Source organism: Anabrus simplex, chromosome 7 (genome assembly GCF_040414725.1).
Source record: "Anabrus simplex isolate iqAnaSimp1 chromosome 7, ASM4041472v1, whole genome shotgun sequence".
NCBI classification, from domain to species: Eukaryota; Metazoa; Arthropoda; class Insecta; order Orthoptera; family Tettigoniidae; genus Anabrus; species Anabrus simplex.
In genome coordinates, this window is record NC_090271.1 from 253,054,291 (window position 1) to 253,069,249 (window position 14,959).

The 14,959-nt window shown below is 41.8% G+C and overlaps 1 protein-coding gene across 1 annotated transcript in view; it reads left to right on the forward strand.

The window, feature by feature from the left end:
* Positions 1 to 14,638, forward strand: part of LOC136877094 (homeobox protein Hmx) — a 148,867-nt gene extending 134,229 nt beyond the window's left edge. Inside the window, exon 3 of the mRNA XM_067150911.2 lies at positions 13,626 to 14,638. Within this exon, the coding sequence (XP_067007012.1) occupies positions 13,626 to 14,638 (1,013 nt within the window). The remainder of the gene's footprint in view (positions 1 to 13,625) is intronic.
* Positions 14,639 to 14,959: the final 321 nt, after the last annotated feature.

Here is a 14,959-nt window from a genome sequence, read left to right on the forward strand (position 1 = left end):
TTGATTCCATAGTGTGGAGTTACTATATTTTCTTCAGGCTTAAGAGTGTTAATTCGCTCATGGCATGGTTAGGAATGTATGGCTCTCTAGTGATTATCACTAGAGAGTTGCAACTGTCAGATAAAATAAACATTACACTATTCAGGTGACAGAAACTTATAGCAATTTTTGTTAATGTGTATTCTTATAGAGTGTAGTATCGCAAATTCTCAGGTTTTCTATTTCTTGCTTCGTGAGGTTATTTTTATCATGCATATTTTTCAGCATTATCTCCTTGCTACACTTGTTCCCCAATCACTTTTTACGTACTGATTTTTTAAATAAATTTATTTTGATGATTTTATGTTATACGACATTTATGTAGAGATCGGAAAGATGGAAATAATTTCCTACCAATTTTCGAAGACAATGCGGGGAATCAATACGGATACCACTTAACCTACGAGGGACGCAACTTAGAAACAGCGAGTGCGTCACAGTGGCTTTTCCTTGGCCAGAAGTTCAGGCGTAGTTATAGGTGAAATTAACCGATTAAATATAAGCCCGCACATTCCCCCCACTCCCTACTTCTCTTACAAGTTTACCCAGATCACGAAATTAATTAATGTAATTGAAAGACTTGTAGAGAAAAAGAGGAAATCTACAGAGAATTGCGATTGTTTTTCTAAGGTGAAATGCAAACTTTGGCCATTTCAATCACTTCTCCAGTTTAAAATTTTATGAATGAAAACCTACAACCTGTTTTCCAGGCATTGACCGGGTCAGGAATGTAATGAATGGATCGTATATGGGCCTATAGGCTGATAGTACGATTGGGTCGCCACTCCCGAAGTAATTTTTTTAATGACTGATAGATGCCATGAAATGAGAATGGAGAGTGTTGCTGGAATGAAAGAAGACAGGGAAAACCTGAGTACCAGGAGAAAAACCTTTCCAGCACAAATCTCACATGGAGTGACCGGGATTTGATGAAAAACTAGTGTTTAATATTTTTTACTATGATTTAAGTCCCCATATCAAAACATTTAAACCTTCTACTTCATTGCGTAAGCAATTTTTTAAATATATTTTTTATTGTCAACATAGTATGTTACAATACATATAATTCAAATACAATATACTTCAAACGAGAAGATTGCTAAACAACAAACACACACCTTTTGTGAGTCAATGACTAACTGGAGTGTTCTATGCCAGGCGAACAGAATATACTATACAATAAGTGAATAAAGGAGCGAGAATTTACATCAGATACACATTCCCTGCCTACAGCAATACACACCAACCAACCAGCGTCACAGTAATCGGAGCTAAAGAAGTAAAAAATAACACAAGCTAACCCATATAACGCGTGCACCAAGCAATAATACACTCTCACGGAACTAATAATCAAAAATCAACTCGAAACGTTGAAAACGTTGGAAACTGAAACAACGCCTTGGTCAGGCTTAGCAAGCATGATGCAAGTGTACTGAGAGCGTATGCGCGCATGCGCGATTCCAGGGAGTGAAGCTGCCGAGTCATTGGAAACAGGAACAATGCATTATATCCTCTTTGGTCCTAAGCCCCATCAACAATCACATCACATTGATTGAGTGGTTAGTTATGTGTTTTGTCTCTTCCGCTGCTACTCATCTTCGTTAAATGGCATTACTGCAGCAATTAAAAACCTAACCCGGCAATGACGGGTAAGCAATAGCCATTCTTCTATACAACTTGCTATAAAATAGGCAAAGGTTTCAGCTAATTATGTTTTCCATGAGTAATTTTAGGGGACAGTAACAGTAGAAGTTTCCTTCAAGTGAACAGGTTTCTTGTATTAATCCGAGCACGTATTCCCCTGGGCTGGTTTGTGGTCAAAACCCCTCGAGTCCCTTGTAACTGCTTCTAACAATATATAATGTTCTGTAAGTGGCTATTCGGTCAGAAGGGTAGTATCAACAGTCTAGAACGATCAATGGCATTAATTTACTGGTGTACTTTATTTACATACATGATATACGGTGCTGTTTATTTCTGGCATAGTGCTATAGTAGTTTTTATAAAGGGTGAAGGCCAAACATACCTACCCGAGTTCATGTTAATATATTCTCCTTCCCCCTTCTTTATCCACTTTTTAACTTTTTATATTGTCTCGATGCCTGCTGTCATTTCTTGATGGATACAGTACTTTTGCATCCATCTCTTGGCACAGGCCAGAGTAAAGTGTAGCTTCCACCGAAGTCCCAGTCAACATCCATGGCTGTGACAATATGGAAGTTGCTGGGGTATGGGTATTGCTGAGTAATGACATTCAGAGCATGACTAGTGCATCTGAGTGTTATGAAAGGTGCTGCTCATAGGGTCAGTTGTGCTGCAATAGTACTTTCTGACCCAGTGAGGAAAGCAATGGCAAACTACCTCACTCCTCATCTTGCCTAGTACGCCTCATTTTGGTGCTGCCATTGGTTTTTGGGGTTTCCTCATAACCGCATAACCTTTGGTGGTGCTATTTGAGGATCCAACCAGCCTCTGGGCTGATGACCTAACAGACACACATATTGTCTCGTCCTTATTGCCCATTTAGTCGTTCTTAACTTAGATGGTTACGCGTTCTTTTATTTACGAAACCATTCTACGGAATATGTAATTTGTACGGCCCACTCGATCCCTAGAATTTTTCTGGTCATCATCGATAGGTGTCACCAAGTTTTACCCGTGCGTAACTCACTGTTCCCACCTACGAGGCTCTTTCCTACCCCTTCATACCTACCTATCCCTGCTTAAGCACATCTTACAGTTGCCCGGAAACATGCTTAGCAAGAAAAAAGGTCGTATCTTTAAAAAATACTTTCAAAAACAAGTTTTTTGGACAAACTATTAATATTTTATATGAAATAAATTTTAGTGATATTCCTACTTTTATTGAAATCGAATTCCTAGTGTCTGGATATCAATAGTATTATTAAACTGTGATTTATTATCCCTATTCATTGCGACTGACTTGAGGTTATACTATCACCATCACGATTACATTTCTGGTGTGTGCCGCTGGCTGAGGCTATATTGCCATTATTGAATTACACTTCACGCCTATGTATGTACAATATTTTTAAATAATGAATTATCAAACAGTATAAATACTGCAGGTATAGAACGCTGCAGGGTACAGATGCTCTATAAATCTGTTAATGAATAAATAATGATTGCAGGCAGGTAAAAGTGTTGGCAATTGCATCGCCACAGGTTTTTCAGTCTCATTACTACTGCTAGATCACACTCCGTGCACTCTGCTGCAATAATTGCAGGTTAATAGTCACTTTCACACCGCGGTCGAAATACACAGAGTAAAGAACTGCAGATCATATCCGCCGCCAATTCACACACACACACACACACACACACACACACACACACACACACACACACACACACACACACACACACACACACACACACACAGCGTCCTGCCAGTCAGTCAGGGCACACAGTTGCTCTTTCAGGAACCTTAGAACCTTAGAAATTACTCTAGAGAATAAATCTTCTTCTTTCGTTTGGTGGTTCATTGGTAGGGTCCACTTTGTGGGAAGCTAATCGGTTATCAATCCCTAATTCCAGATGTGTAAAGTGACATGCATATTCACACACAACTTATAAACAGGAAAATATTCCTTTTATCTAAACAGTGTGATAAAATCAGATAGAATATCGTCGCTGCGCGAGCAAAACCTCGCATCCCACAATGTTTTCCTTATCCATTATTTTCTTTAAGACTGGTCACGCCTCCTAGTCACATATGGATACGCAGTCCATCAGATCAAGTTTCGTTGTGTTCATTTTCCTATGCTAATATGCACAGGAAAGTGAATCTCATATAGGACCTAAACTAGAATGTAGACGTGTCTAAAATTCGTCACGCAAACATACATTCCTACAGCACCGCACGCAAGATTCACTTTCCTTTACATTCCTAAGTAGGAAAATGAAATTATTCCAATGGACTTCATATCCATATGTGGCTGGAAGGCCTGACAAGTCTTAAGGAAAATAATGGATGCGAGAAGGATTGTGAGATACGGGGTTTTGTTTCTTCAACGCCGATATGAACTAATAATAACCTACACTTTCTTCAGTAGCACAGTATCGACAATCGAAAACAATGTTACAAGTATTCAGTTATATATGCATATAATTAAACAAGGTATTTACTAACAATTTTAAACCTGTATGCCTATTAAAATTATATTTAAAATTATGATGGTAGTGATTTGTCCGACTCGTTGGCTGAACGGTCAGCGTACTGGCCTTCGGTTCAGAGGGTCCCGGGTTCGATTCCCGGCCTGGTCGGGGATTTTAACCTTAATTGGTTAATTCCAATGGCACGGGGGCTGGGTTTAGGTGTTGTTTTCATCATCATTTCATCCTCATCACGACGCGCAGGTCTCCTAGGGGTGTCCAATATAAAGACCTGCACCTGGCGAGCCGAACCCGTCCTGGCATATCCCGGCACTAAAAGCCACACGGCATTTTATTCATGGTAGTGATTTTACCGAAGTTGATAATGATGATATGGATGATGATGGTGTCAGTAAAACAAGGAAGTGAACTAAAAATATGAGCTTAACAATAAGAGTCAGGAAAGGGGAACTTAATTTAGAATAGGAAACAGTTATTTGTTTGCATTGTTTTACTATGGGGGTGTATTTAACCGAAAATATAATGATAATAAATAATGGCGCACGGCCTCCGAAGAAGCCTGGTTCAGGTCTTTCGAGTTGACCCCGTATAGGGGACCCGTGCATCTATGAGGATGGTACCCTATCTATGATGAATTCTAATGATTAAGACGGCACACACATCCAGCCTCCGAGCCATTGGAATTAATCAATGAAGGTTAAAATCCCCCGACCCGGCCGAGAATCGAACTCGGAACCCCTGGGCCAAAGACCAGCACGCTAACCATTTACTCATGGAGCCGGACCGTATAATGACGATGATGTCCGACTCTTTAGATGAATACTCGGAGTAGAAGCTTCCAGTTAATCGGGCCCCTGGTTCGATTCCCGGCGGAACCAGAGACTTTTAGCCTCGCCTGCCTTGGAAATTTGTGTTTGTCTTGATACTCACCCTCTATATTCACACATAGTACAATTAGCGACCACAAAAGCGCGTGAATATTCCCTCCCTATAGAGTAGAGATGATATTAGGAAGGACATCCAGCCGTACAACTGGGCGAAGTCCACATGTGCGACATAACTCGCAAAAGCCAATCCAGCGGGACGTGGGGGAAGGCGGTAGATTCAAAGATGAGCATTTATGTACATTATATACAGGTTATATTGTATATCGTCGCTGCCGGGACAAAACCTCCTATGTGAAATATTTTAGCTTAGAACTTTGGCCGGTAAGGTTCTGTCATCTAAGGTGCAATCTTGTGTGAATAATGTCAAGACATTCTCGCTCTTCATAATGTATGTGCTGCGGGTCAGTATATCTCCAGAATTTTATCACATATGAGGCTTTGCCCCGGCAATGACGATATGGAACGACGACATAATATTCGATATATTTGCCAGATTAGGGGGTGGGTAAGCAGTCCCTTTTCTCCCCCCCCCCCCACCCCCACTCCCAAGAAATATCAGTGATTGTGATCAAAATATAAGCGTACTACAATAGCACGGTTAAACCTTGATTGTAAGTTCTCGCAATTAGCGTTGAGTGACGAGAGCTGACCCCACTCGATGTCATGAAAATAGACATGAGCGTTGCGACTTACTGTGTTATCGCGACAGCAAAGGAGCGTTCGTCTTGTAGGGTTTCCCTGGGAATTGCTTAGTCCTGCTCATGAAGGGCTTCCTCCGCTGGGCGATCACCGGTTACTCTGCTGTAGTGTAAACGGCTCTGCTTGTACGGCCTCGGTTAGTGCCTTTGTGCTGCACGTGCTCTAGCTGATAGAGAAGTCTCTACCGATATTTTCATTATCTCTGCATCAAGATTGACAGGATATACTCAGCATCTTCCTCCTGTGCTGGCCTTTTACCCAGAGGCTTCAAGTTCGATTTCCGGTCATGTTAAGGGTTTTTCTTTTACATCTTTTGTTACGTCGCACAGACACAGATAGGTCTTACGGCGACGATGGGATAGAACATGACTAGGAGTGGGAAGGAAGCGTCCGTGGCCTTAATTAAGGTACAGTTCCAGTATTTGCCTGGTGTGAAAATTGGAAACAACGGAAAACTCTCTTCATTGCTGCTCGAACCCAATGTCTCCCCAATGTAAGATGGCAGCTACGTGATCCTCACGCGGTCAGGGATTTTTACCTGGATTTGAAGGCTGGTTCGAGGTCAACTAAGCGTACTTGAGAACAATTGAGGAGTAATGGGACTGTGATATAGTGGCTCTCGTCTAGAAAGCCGAAAGTAACAAGCGAGAGGATTCGCGTGGAACTCAAATTTGCAATTTGGTAGTATAACTATATCTACTACCCGTCCGAATCCCTCATGTGCCTTAGTGTAAACATTTTTACTGATCAGTGGAGGCGTATAGATTTGTATAACTAACAAACACACTTTCGTTATATTTTACAGATATAGATTTTCAGGATACTCGAGTCCTTCCGTGAAGAATATTAGATTTTTTGGAAATGGCTCTAAAACTGCTCCAGGTTTCGTATTACAATTCTTCTTCTCATTCTTCTTGTTATTATTATTACTACTTTTTCATTTACTGTTTCATGGTGTTCAATGATAGACGCTAAGCGCTCCGTCAATGAACGGACTGGAAGTTTTGCAATGCGAGCGTTTTAAATAAATGTTGGAAGATCCCTTGAGTAGGCTGCGTCTCCAACCAGGAGTTCCTCTGTCGTGCCAGGAAATTATACTAAGGAAAGCAGTTTATTTCGGTCACATCTTCCGGAGTGACGAACGCAGTATGATATAACTGATCACAGATGGCAAAAAAAAAAAAAAAAAAAAAGAAGGGAAACAGTATCGTGGGTGCTGAACATGTGTCAACGGTTCATTATCCCCAATACGGCAAACCTGATACGGAAAACGCAAATGTGATGCGGAAATTTAAAAGGAACCTTGTGTGGAATAGTTTTGAAATTGACTCTTTGTGATATTCTTATAAAGCATAATATTCCTAACAGTTTGATAACTAATTTTATTATAAGCATCACAAATAAAGTAAAACTTACTTTTCTGTTTGTGTATGAAGCAAGCAGACTTATAGTTTTACGCGACTGTTGGTGTCGTGACAATTGCTAGGGGATCTCCAGTTTGACGAAGAATCTGAACCTCAGGACGTGAGGTTTAATTTTGAAAGTTCCACATTCATTTGCTGGAAAGCAAACCACGACAGCCTCCGGGAGAAACGAGAGACGATATACATTCGTTTATGATCCTCTTCCCCTCCTGTTATTATTTAACTCTTCACCTAACTCGCTGGCGAGAAACATCAGGGCCACAACTACCCATTGGTCTTAGTTCAAAGGTCGTAGAAATAAAAGTAACTTTGTCTTCAGGAGGAGCTGGGTTTGAGCACCAACATCGGCAGTCCTGAAAATGTTTTTTTTTTTTTTTTTTTTTGTGGTTTCCCACTTTCAAACTAGGCTGTGCTAGAGTTAAAACATCTGTCTCTACCTTCTTAGTCATATCTATTCCCTATCTCATCTCGCCGACAATTTGCAAGTAATAGGAGGTGGTGGTGATTGTTGTTTTAGTAATAATAATAGGGTCTAATAATAACAATAATGTTCTTTACTCTACGTCCCAATAATTACTTTAATGTTTTTGGAGACGCTGAGGTGCCGGAATTTAGTCCCGCAGGAGTTCGTTTACGTGCCAGTAAATCTACCGACAAGAGGATGACGTATTTGAGCACCTTCAAATACCGCCAGACTGAGCCAGGATCGAACCTGCCAAGCGGGGGCAGAAGGCCAGCATCTCAACCGTTTAAACCACTCAGCCCGGCGATTATTGTTTTAAGAGGAAGCACGATTAGGCAACCATGTTCTATTAACATTGTAGAGCAGTTAATGTACATGGGGATTACCATTTTCACTAGACAATCCATAAAATTGTATGATTTTGTGGTAAATAAATAAATGAATAAATATTAATAATTAATGATAATAATAATAATCATCATCAGAGGGAAAATGGAGGGTGTCCGACGATTAGAAAAATTAAGGAACCTACCAGAGACAAACGAGGGCCGCGAAGGGCGTGAAATGTAAGAATCCCCACCTCGAAAGCTATAATACTGTCAGGGTCGGAAAAGAACAAGCAGGTCGGATAGGATACATGAAAGTGAAGAGCCTAGCATAAGTAAGTGGAAACAATGTCAGGACTCAGCTAAGGACCTCATGGTCGCCAGCACACTCTCCCAAGGTGAAAGCCCCTGGGGAACCTTTTAGTCCCCTCTTACGACAGGCAGGGGATACCATGGGTGTTATTCTACCACCCCTATCCACAGGGGGTTCGCAGTAATAGTGCGACGTTAAACCAGCCGTTAAGTGATAATTGATTATAACAAAAGCGTTTAATTTTGTTATTGGCCTTAGAAGTATCTTTCTAGGTACTTTCATCATTTCCTAAGCAGCAAATCGATGGTTTTCTTCTAAAACCTCATGTCTCCCAATGCTCTTCCTATCCATTATTTTCCTTACGACTGGTCAAGCCTTCCTGTTTCATAGGCCTATGGATATGCAATCCATCAGAACCATTTTCATCGTGTTCGTTTTCCTATGCTAGTGTGTAAAGAAAAATGAACCTTAAATGCATTATACTATAGGAATGCGTGCGTTCGCGATGCAAAGAACATCCCTGCAATATGGTATGGTAAGGTCCATTTTTCTTTACATCTACGCATAGGAAAATGAACACAACGAAATTTATTCTGATGGACTGCATGTAAATGTGTGGCTGGATGATGATGATTATTATTATCATTAATTGTTTATATTTATTCATTTATTTATCACAAATCATACAATTTTATGGATTGTCTTAAGGAGAATAATGGGTGGGAAGAACATTGTGACATACAAGGTTTTAGAAGAAAGTCATAGATATATAACACGATTTCAAATTAATATCGCAAGCTTTGCCGGCGAGGTACAATATTCGCAGCACAGTACTTTGTATAGCCCTACATCCCCCCCACGGTGTTCCTCTGACAGTGACAGGCTTGGTGCTGAATCATCGCCATCAGACATAAGAAAGATGTTATTAATTTGTATTCGTAATTACATATGTAACTATTTATTAGCCCACGTGCGGGGAGTGAAAGGAGTAGAGGTGCCAAATGCTACTGCGGCTGTCTAGTTTATGATTCTCAATAAGCGATAACATTGTGTGCAAAGTATTTTAATCTCTCTGGAATCGCGTATGTAAGTTAAGAGGAAACAATAACACCCACAAAATTCTTTTATAGTAGTCCATTATACCCCCTGGTTGGATAACAGTAGCACATCCTGAAGTTCTATACAGGGAACGGAGTAGTAGCAAGCACAGAAGGTATAATTTAAATAAGTATATTCATGTGTTGAGGAGGAAGTTCTTGAAATACCGGCACATGAGAAGACCCCCTAGCCTACCACATGTGGACACAATTGGCTAGAATTCCATGAAGAACTTGTAGTTTACTATAAGGTATACCACCTCAAGCTAATTCCTAGTAAAATCCAGGTGTGTGCTTTTAATTTAATTATTAATTACTACAGAAGCCAGGAGGAAACTAAAATCATCCATATATGGGCTAATATTATTATTATTATTATTATTATTATTATTATTATTATTATTATTATTATTATTATTATTATTATTATTATTATTATTATTATTACCTTTTCAGCGTTATGCCCATCTGTGGAGCACGACAGAACTTATTTCTCCCAAAATCTCTTCATCTGGGTACTGGGCATTTTTATCCGTTCTTCAGTCCATTTTATTGGTCCTGGTATTCATTTTCTCAGCAAATGATGGTTGTTGGCTGATTTCCTGTGGGATGCCAATTTCCTGAAGGCCGTTTTCTATGTCACAAAGCCGGTCGTTCTTGACTTTCATCGAGAGAGCAAGGTTTAGAATCATTTTGGTGAGCCTGTCATTATTATTATTATTATTATTATTATTATTATTATTATTATTATTATTATTATTATTATTATTATTATTATTATTATTATTGAAAACGAAAATCCACAGCCTGTTTTCTGTTTCAACCGGGCCAGGAATGGAATGAATGAAACCCCAACCTAGCGGCGAGGATAGGAATTGTGCCGACTGCCGAAGCCTGTCGCACTCTTCCGGATAAATAATTAATGACTAACAGATGAAATGATATTGGAGAGTGTTGTTGGAATGAAAGCTGACAGTGAAAACCGGAGCACCGGGTGAGTTGGCCGTGCAGTTAGGCGCACGCGGCTGTGAGCTTGCATCCGGGAGATAGTGGGTTCGAATCTCACAGTCGGCAGCCCTGAAGATGGTTTTCCGTGGTTTCTCATTTTCACACCAGGCAGCCCTGAAGATGGATTTCCGTGGTTTCCCTATTTTTACACCAGGCAGATGCTGGGGCTATACCTTCATTAAGGCCACGGCCGCTTCCTTCCAACTCCTAGGCCTTTCCTATCCCATCGTCGCCATAAGACCTATCTGTGTCTGTGTCGGTGCGACGTAAAGCCAATAGCAAAACAAAAAAAAAACCGGAGCACCAGGAAGAAAACCTCTCCGCCCCCACTTTGTCCAATACAAATTTCACGTGAAGTGAAAGGGATCTGAACCACGGAACCCAGTGGTGAGAGGCCGGCGTGCTGCCGCCTGACCCACAGGCATTATATTGTTATTTATTTATTTATTTATTTATTTATTTATTTATTTATTTATTTATTTATTTACTTTATTATTCGCTAATCGGCCAACTAGTGACCACCATAAGTTTTATAACACTATTTGGCGTATATTGAATTTTCGATTCATTCAGTAGGTTTTCAGATCGAACAAGTGACTAAATTCAAATATTTGGGAAGCATAATCAGAAGTCATCTTTTTTGCTTGGACGAAGTGAAGACTAGAATGGCAATGGCCAAGGAAGCATTTATGAAACAAAGGACACTGTTGAGTGGACCTCTAAATAAGGACCTTAAGAAGGGGTTAGTGAAGTGCTTTGTGTGGAGTGTGGCGCTTTATGGGGCTGAGACTTGGACGTTGAGAAAAGAGGAAGAAAGAAGAATTTGAAATATAGATCTGCAGGAAGATGGAGAAAATCAGCTGGCAGGAAAAAGTAAGGAATGAGGAAGTATTAAAAAGAGTGGGTGAAGGAAGGAGAACGATATTGGAATGCATTCAAAGACGGAAGAAAAATTGGTTAGGCCACTGCTTGCGACGAAACTGTTTAATAACCGAAGCATTGGAAGTGAATATACAAGGGAAACTGAAGAGAGGAAGGAAGAGGTATCAGTTAGTGAACAGTGTAAAGGTGAATAGAAGCTATTGGAAGACAAAGAGAATAGCTGAAGACAGAACAGCGTAGAGTATTCATGCGAAGACCTGCCGATAGGCAGACCACCAGTGATGATGATGATGATCAGTAGGTTTTCATTAGCTGCTGTGTCGAGCACGGTGTTCATCCCACCACTTTGCACCACTTGTCCATTTCTCATCCCGGGGAAGTCCCAAAAGTCACGATGCTTGTTCTGAAAAAGTCTCATTTGTACGCGTCATCTGGTCGTAGGCCCATTTATTCGAAGTTTTTGTCGACGTTAAGGTACCAGGGAACGTTTGCTTTTGGTTTTGAGTCAAAATTTTAAAAAATGCGTTTTGTCAATTGAGATTCGTCCATCCGTCGTAAGCGACCGTAGAAGCGAGCCCTGCGTTTGTGGATTGTGTCCGTGATCTTGTCGATCTTAGAGTAGATTTCGTGTCTGAATTTTCTTATATAGATCACGTTTTTTTAGTATGGGCCAAGTATGTTGTGGAGCATCTTTCTCTTCTCTTCTTTTCTTTGCTCTAACTTAGCGAGCGCACATTTCTGAGAGAGGATAAGGAAAGAGAGACACCGGGCTCCACGACTGTGTTGTAATAAAATTTTGGTATTTGTAGAAAAGCACCGTTTGATATATATATCGTCGCTGCGCGATCATAGTCCCGTATCCTACAATGTTCTTTCTATGCATTATTTCCTTTAAAACTGTTCACGCCTCCCAGCCACATACGGATCTGCAGTCAATCAGAATAATTTTCGTTGTGTACATTCTCCTTAACCTCGTCCGACTCGCTGGCTGAGTGGCCAGCGTACTGGCCTTCGGTTCAGAGGGTCCCGCGTTCGATTCCCGGCCGGGTGGATGATTTTCATCGCTTCTGATTAATTATTCTGGCTCGGGGACTGGGTGTTTGTGTCCGTCCCAATACTATCCTCATCATATTCAAACAACATACTACACTACCAACCACCACACAAACATGCAATAGTGATTATATACCTCCACATAGGGTTAGGGTCAGGAAGGGCGTCGAGCCGTAAAACAGGGACAAATCCACATGTGAGCCGAAGTTCTCACCTGCAACCCCACAGGTGTGGGAAAACGTGGTAGCAAAAGGAGAAGAAAAATACATTATCCTTAACCTTAACGTACCGTACTGTAGGAACGTATGCTTCAATGACTTATTTATGCACTCCTACAGTATAATGTATTTAGGGTTCATTTCCCTTTATAGGCCGTCGGGCTGAGTGGCTCAAACGGTTAAGGCGCTGGCCTTCTAACCCCAACTTGGCAGGTTCGATCCTGGCTCAGTCCGGTGGTATTTGAAGGTGCTCGAATACGACAGCCCCGTGTCGGTAGATTTACTGGCACGTAAAAGAACTCCTGCGGGACTAAATTCCGGCACCTCGGCGTCTCCGAAGACCGTAAAAGTAGTTAGTGGGACGTAAAGCAAATAGCATTATTATTATTCTTTTATAGGCCTACATAATCATTGTCATTGCTTACCTCAAGTTATACGGATATATTTTTTAAAATGCTATTTGTTCGGCATGTGGATCTTTATCCCCTACTGGCACCATGTTGCATTAACCTGCGTGTAATTGGAATGGCGGTAGTGTGGAATGTTGTGTGTGAGGAAAGGAAGATTAAGGACGCCACAAACACCCAGTCCCCAGGCCAGGGATATTAATCATTACAATTAAAAACCCCTGACCCGGCCGGGAATCGAACCCGTGGCCGCCGGGAGACAGGCGGACGCGTTGCCCTCTACACCGTCCCTCCAAGCCCACGTGAAATCTCCCGCGAAACGATCTCATTGGCCTTATGCAGCAGCTGATGAAACGACAACAATGTGACATGTCAAATTACTTTTTTCAAATTATTTATCAGTATGACCAAACCTTTAACTCTCATACACCCGGTTAACGTTGTTTCCGACATTTTGTAGGCTATATTCGTCGTTATGCTCTTACAATACACGGGCACATAATGATGACTGCGATTTTTATTTGTACATCGATTATCGATTGTTCTATTCCCTTGCCCCTTCTTATCTTCTCCACAACTATTAGCTTTCAAATAACTGTGATACTCCAAATAGTTTCAAGTAATTTCCTACCATGATAGAAAACATAATTTTTATTTTTATTTCTTTTGCAGGAGATTCGACGACAACGACAACGAACGATGACCCGAGTCCACCACCGTCACCCCGTGGTAGTTCTGCGCTCACTACTCCCCTGGTAGACAATCGGCGGAGCCCATCCTCTCCGGAAGACACTCATTACGAGAATGGAGGAGGTGTGACCAGAGAAAACCGCTGTCCGAGCACTCCTGCTAGCAGTCCAGGCCTTCCACCTTCGTCCACCTCCAGCAGTGGTCTGCATCAGTCGCACCATCTCGGAGGTCTGCTAGGAGGACCTCACCCGGCCTTCATGAGTAGCGACCATTACTCAGGACTTCACCTCGGACCACGCTCCAAATCTCCCCCGCCTACCTCTAGCTTCAGTCTTCAACACGCTGCCTCCAGTCAACATCGAGACATGGACACCATGGAGATCGAGGAAGACATCGACGATGACGACGACTATGACGGTAAAGACATTAAGAAGGACAGCAGCTCCGGCGCTAGTGGTACGAACAGCAGCGGCAATTCCAACAATAATAACAATAACAAACGAAAGAAGAAGACGCGCACAGTATTTTCAAGAAGTCAAGTATTTCAATTAGAATCAACTTTTGACATGAAAAGGTATTTATCTAGTTCGGAGAGGGCGGGACTTGCAGCCTCCTTACATTTAACAGAGACACAAGTTAAAATTTGGTTTCAAAATCGGCGTAATAAATGGAAACGTCAGTTAGCTGCTGAGTTGGAGGCTGCGAACATGGCGCACGCAGCTCAGAGGCTAGTGCGTGTACCAATACTATACCACGAGGCCGCAGCTGCAGCAGCGGCCGCGGCAGCCAGTGCTGGGGGCGGTAGTAGTCATCCTCATGGCGTCCCTCTGCACCATCATCACCCTCTGGACGGCACGGCGGGAGTGGCCACGTCATCTGCCAGCACCAGCTCGTACCCACCTCCACTCTACTACCACCATCATTCAGTAGCGGCGGCCCACAGTCTACCAGCTAGTCCAGTCGCTACCCGAGCGCCGCTCTCTAGCCTCGTCTAGCGGCCTCCTTCTTCCGCTGATCACTACCCATCGTGAAGTTCACTCTACAACTCTTTCAACATATGACAGCTCCTTCTTGATGATGGTGCTCCTATCATTCGATAAATAATTAAATCAATGAGGCATGTATTTTCAAATAATGTAAATTCCAAATCAAATTTCTTTTCCAATTTGCTTTACGTCGCCCGGACACAGATAGGTCTTCTGGCGACGATGGGATAGGATAGGGCTAGGAGGGTGAAGGAAGTGGCCGTGGCCTTTAGTTAGGTACCATCTCGGCATTTGCCTGGATGAAAAGTGGCAAAGCACGGAAAACCACTT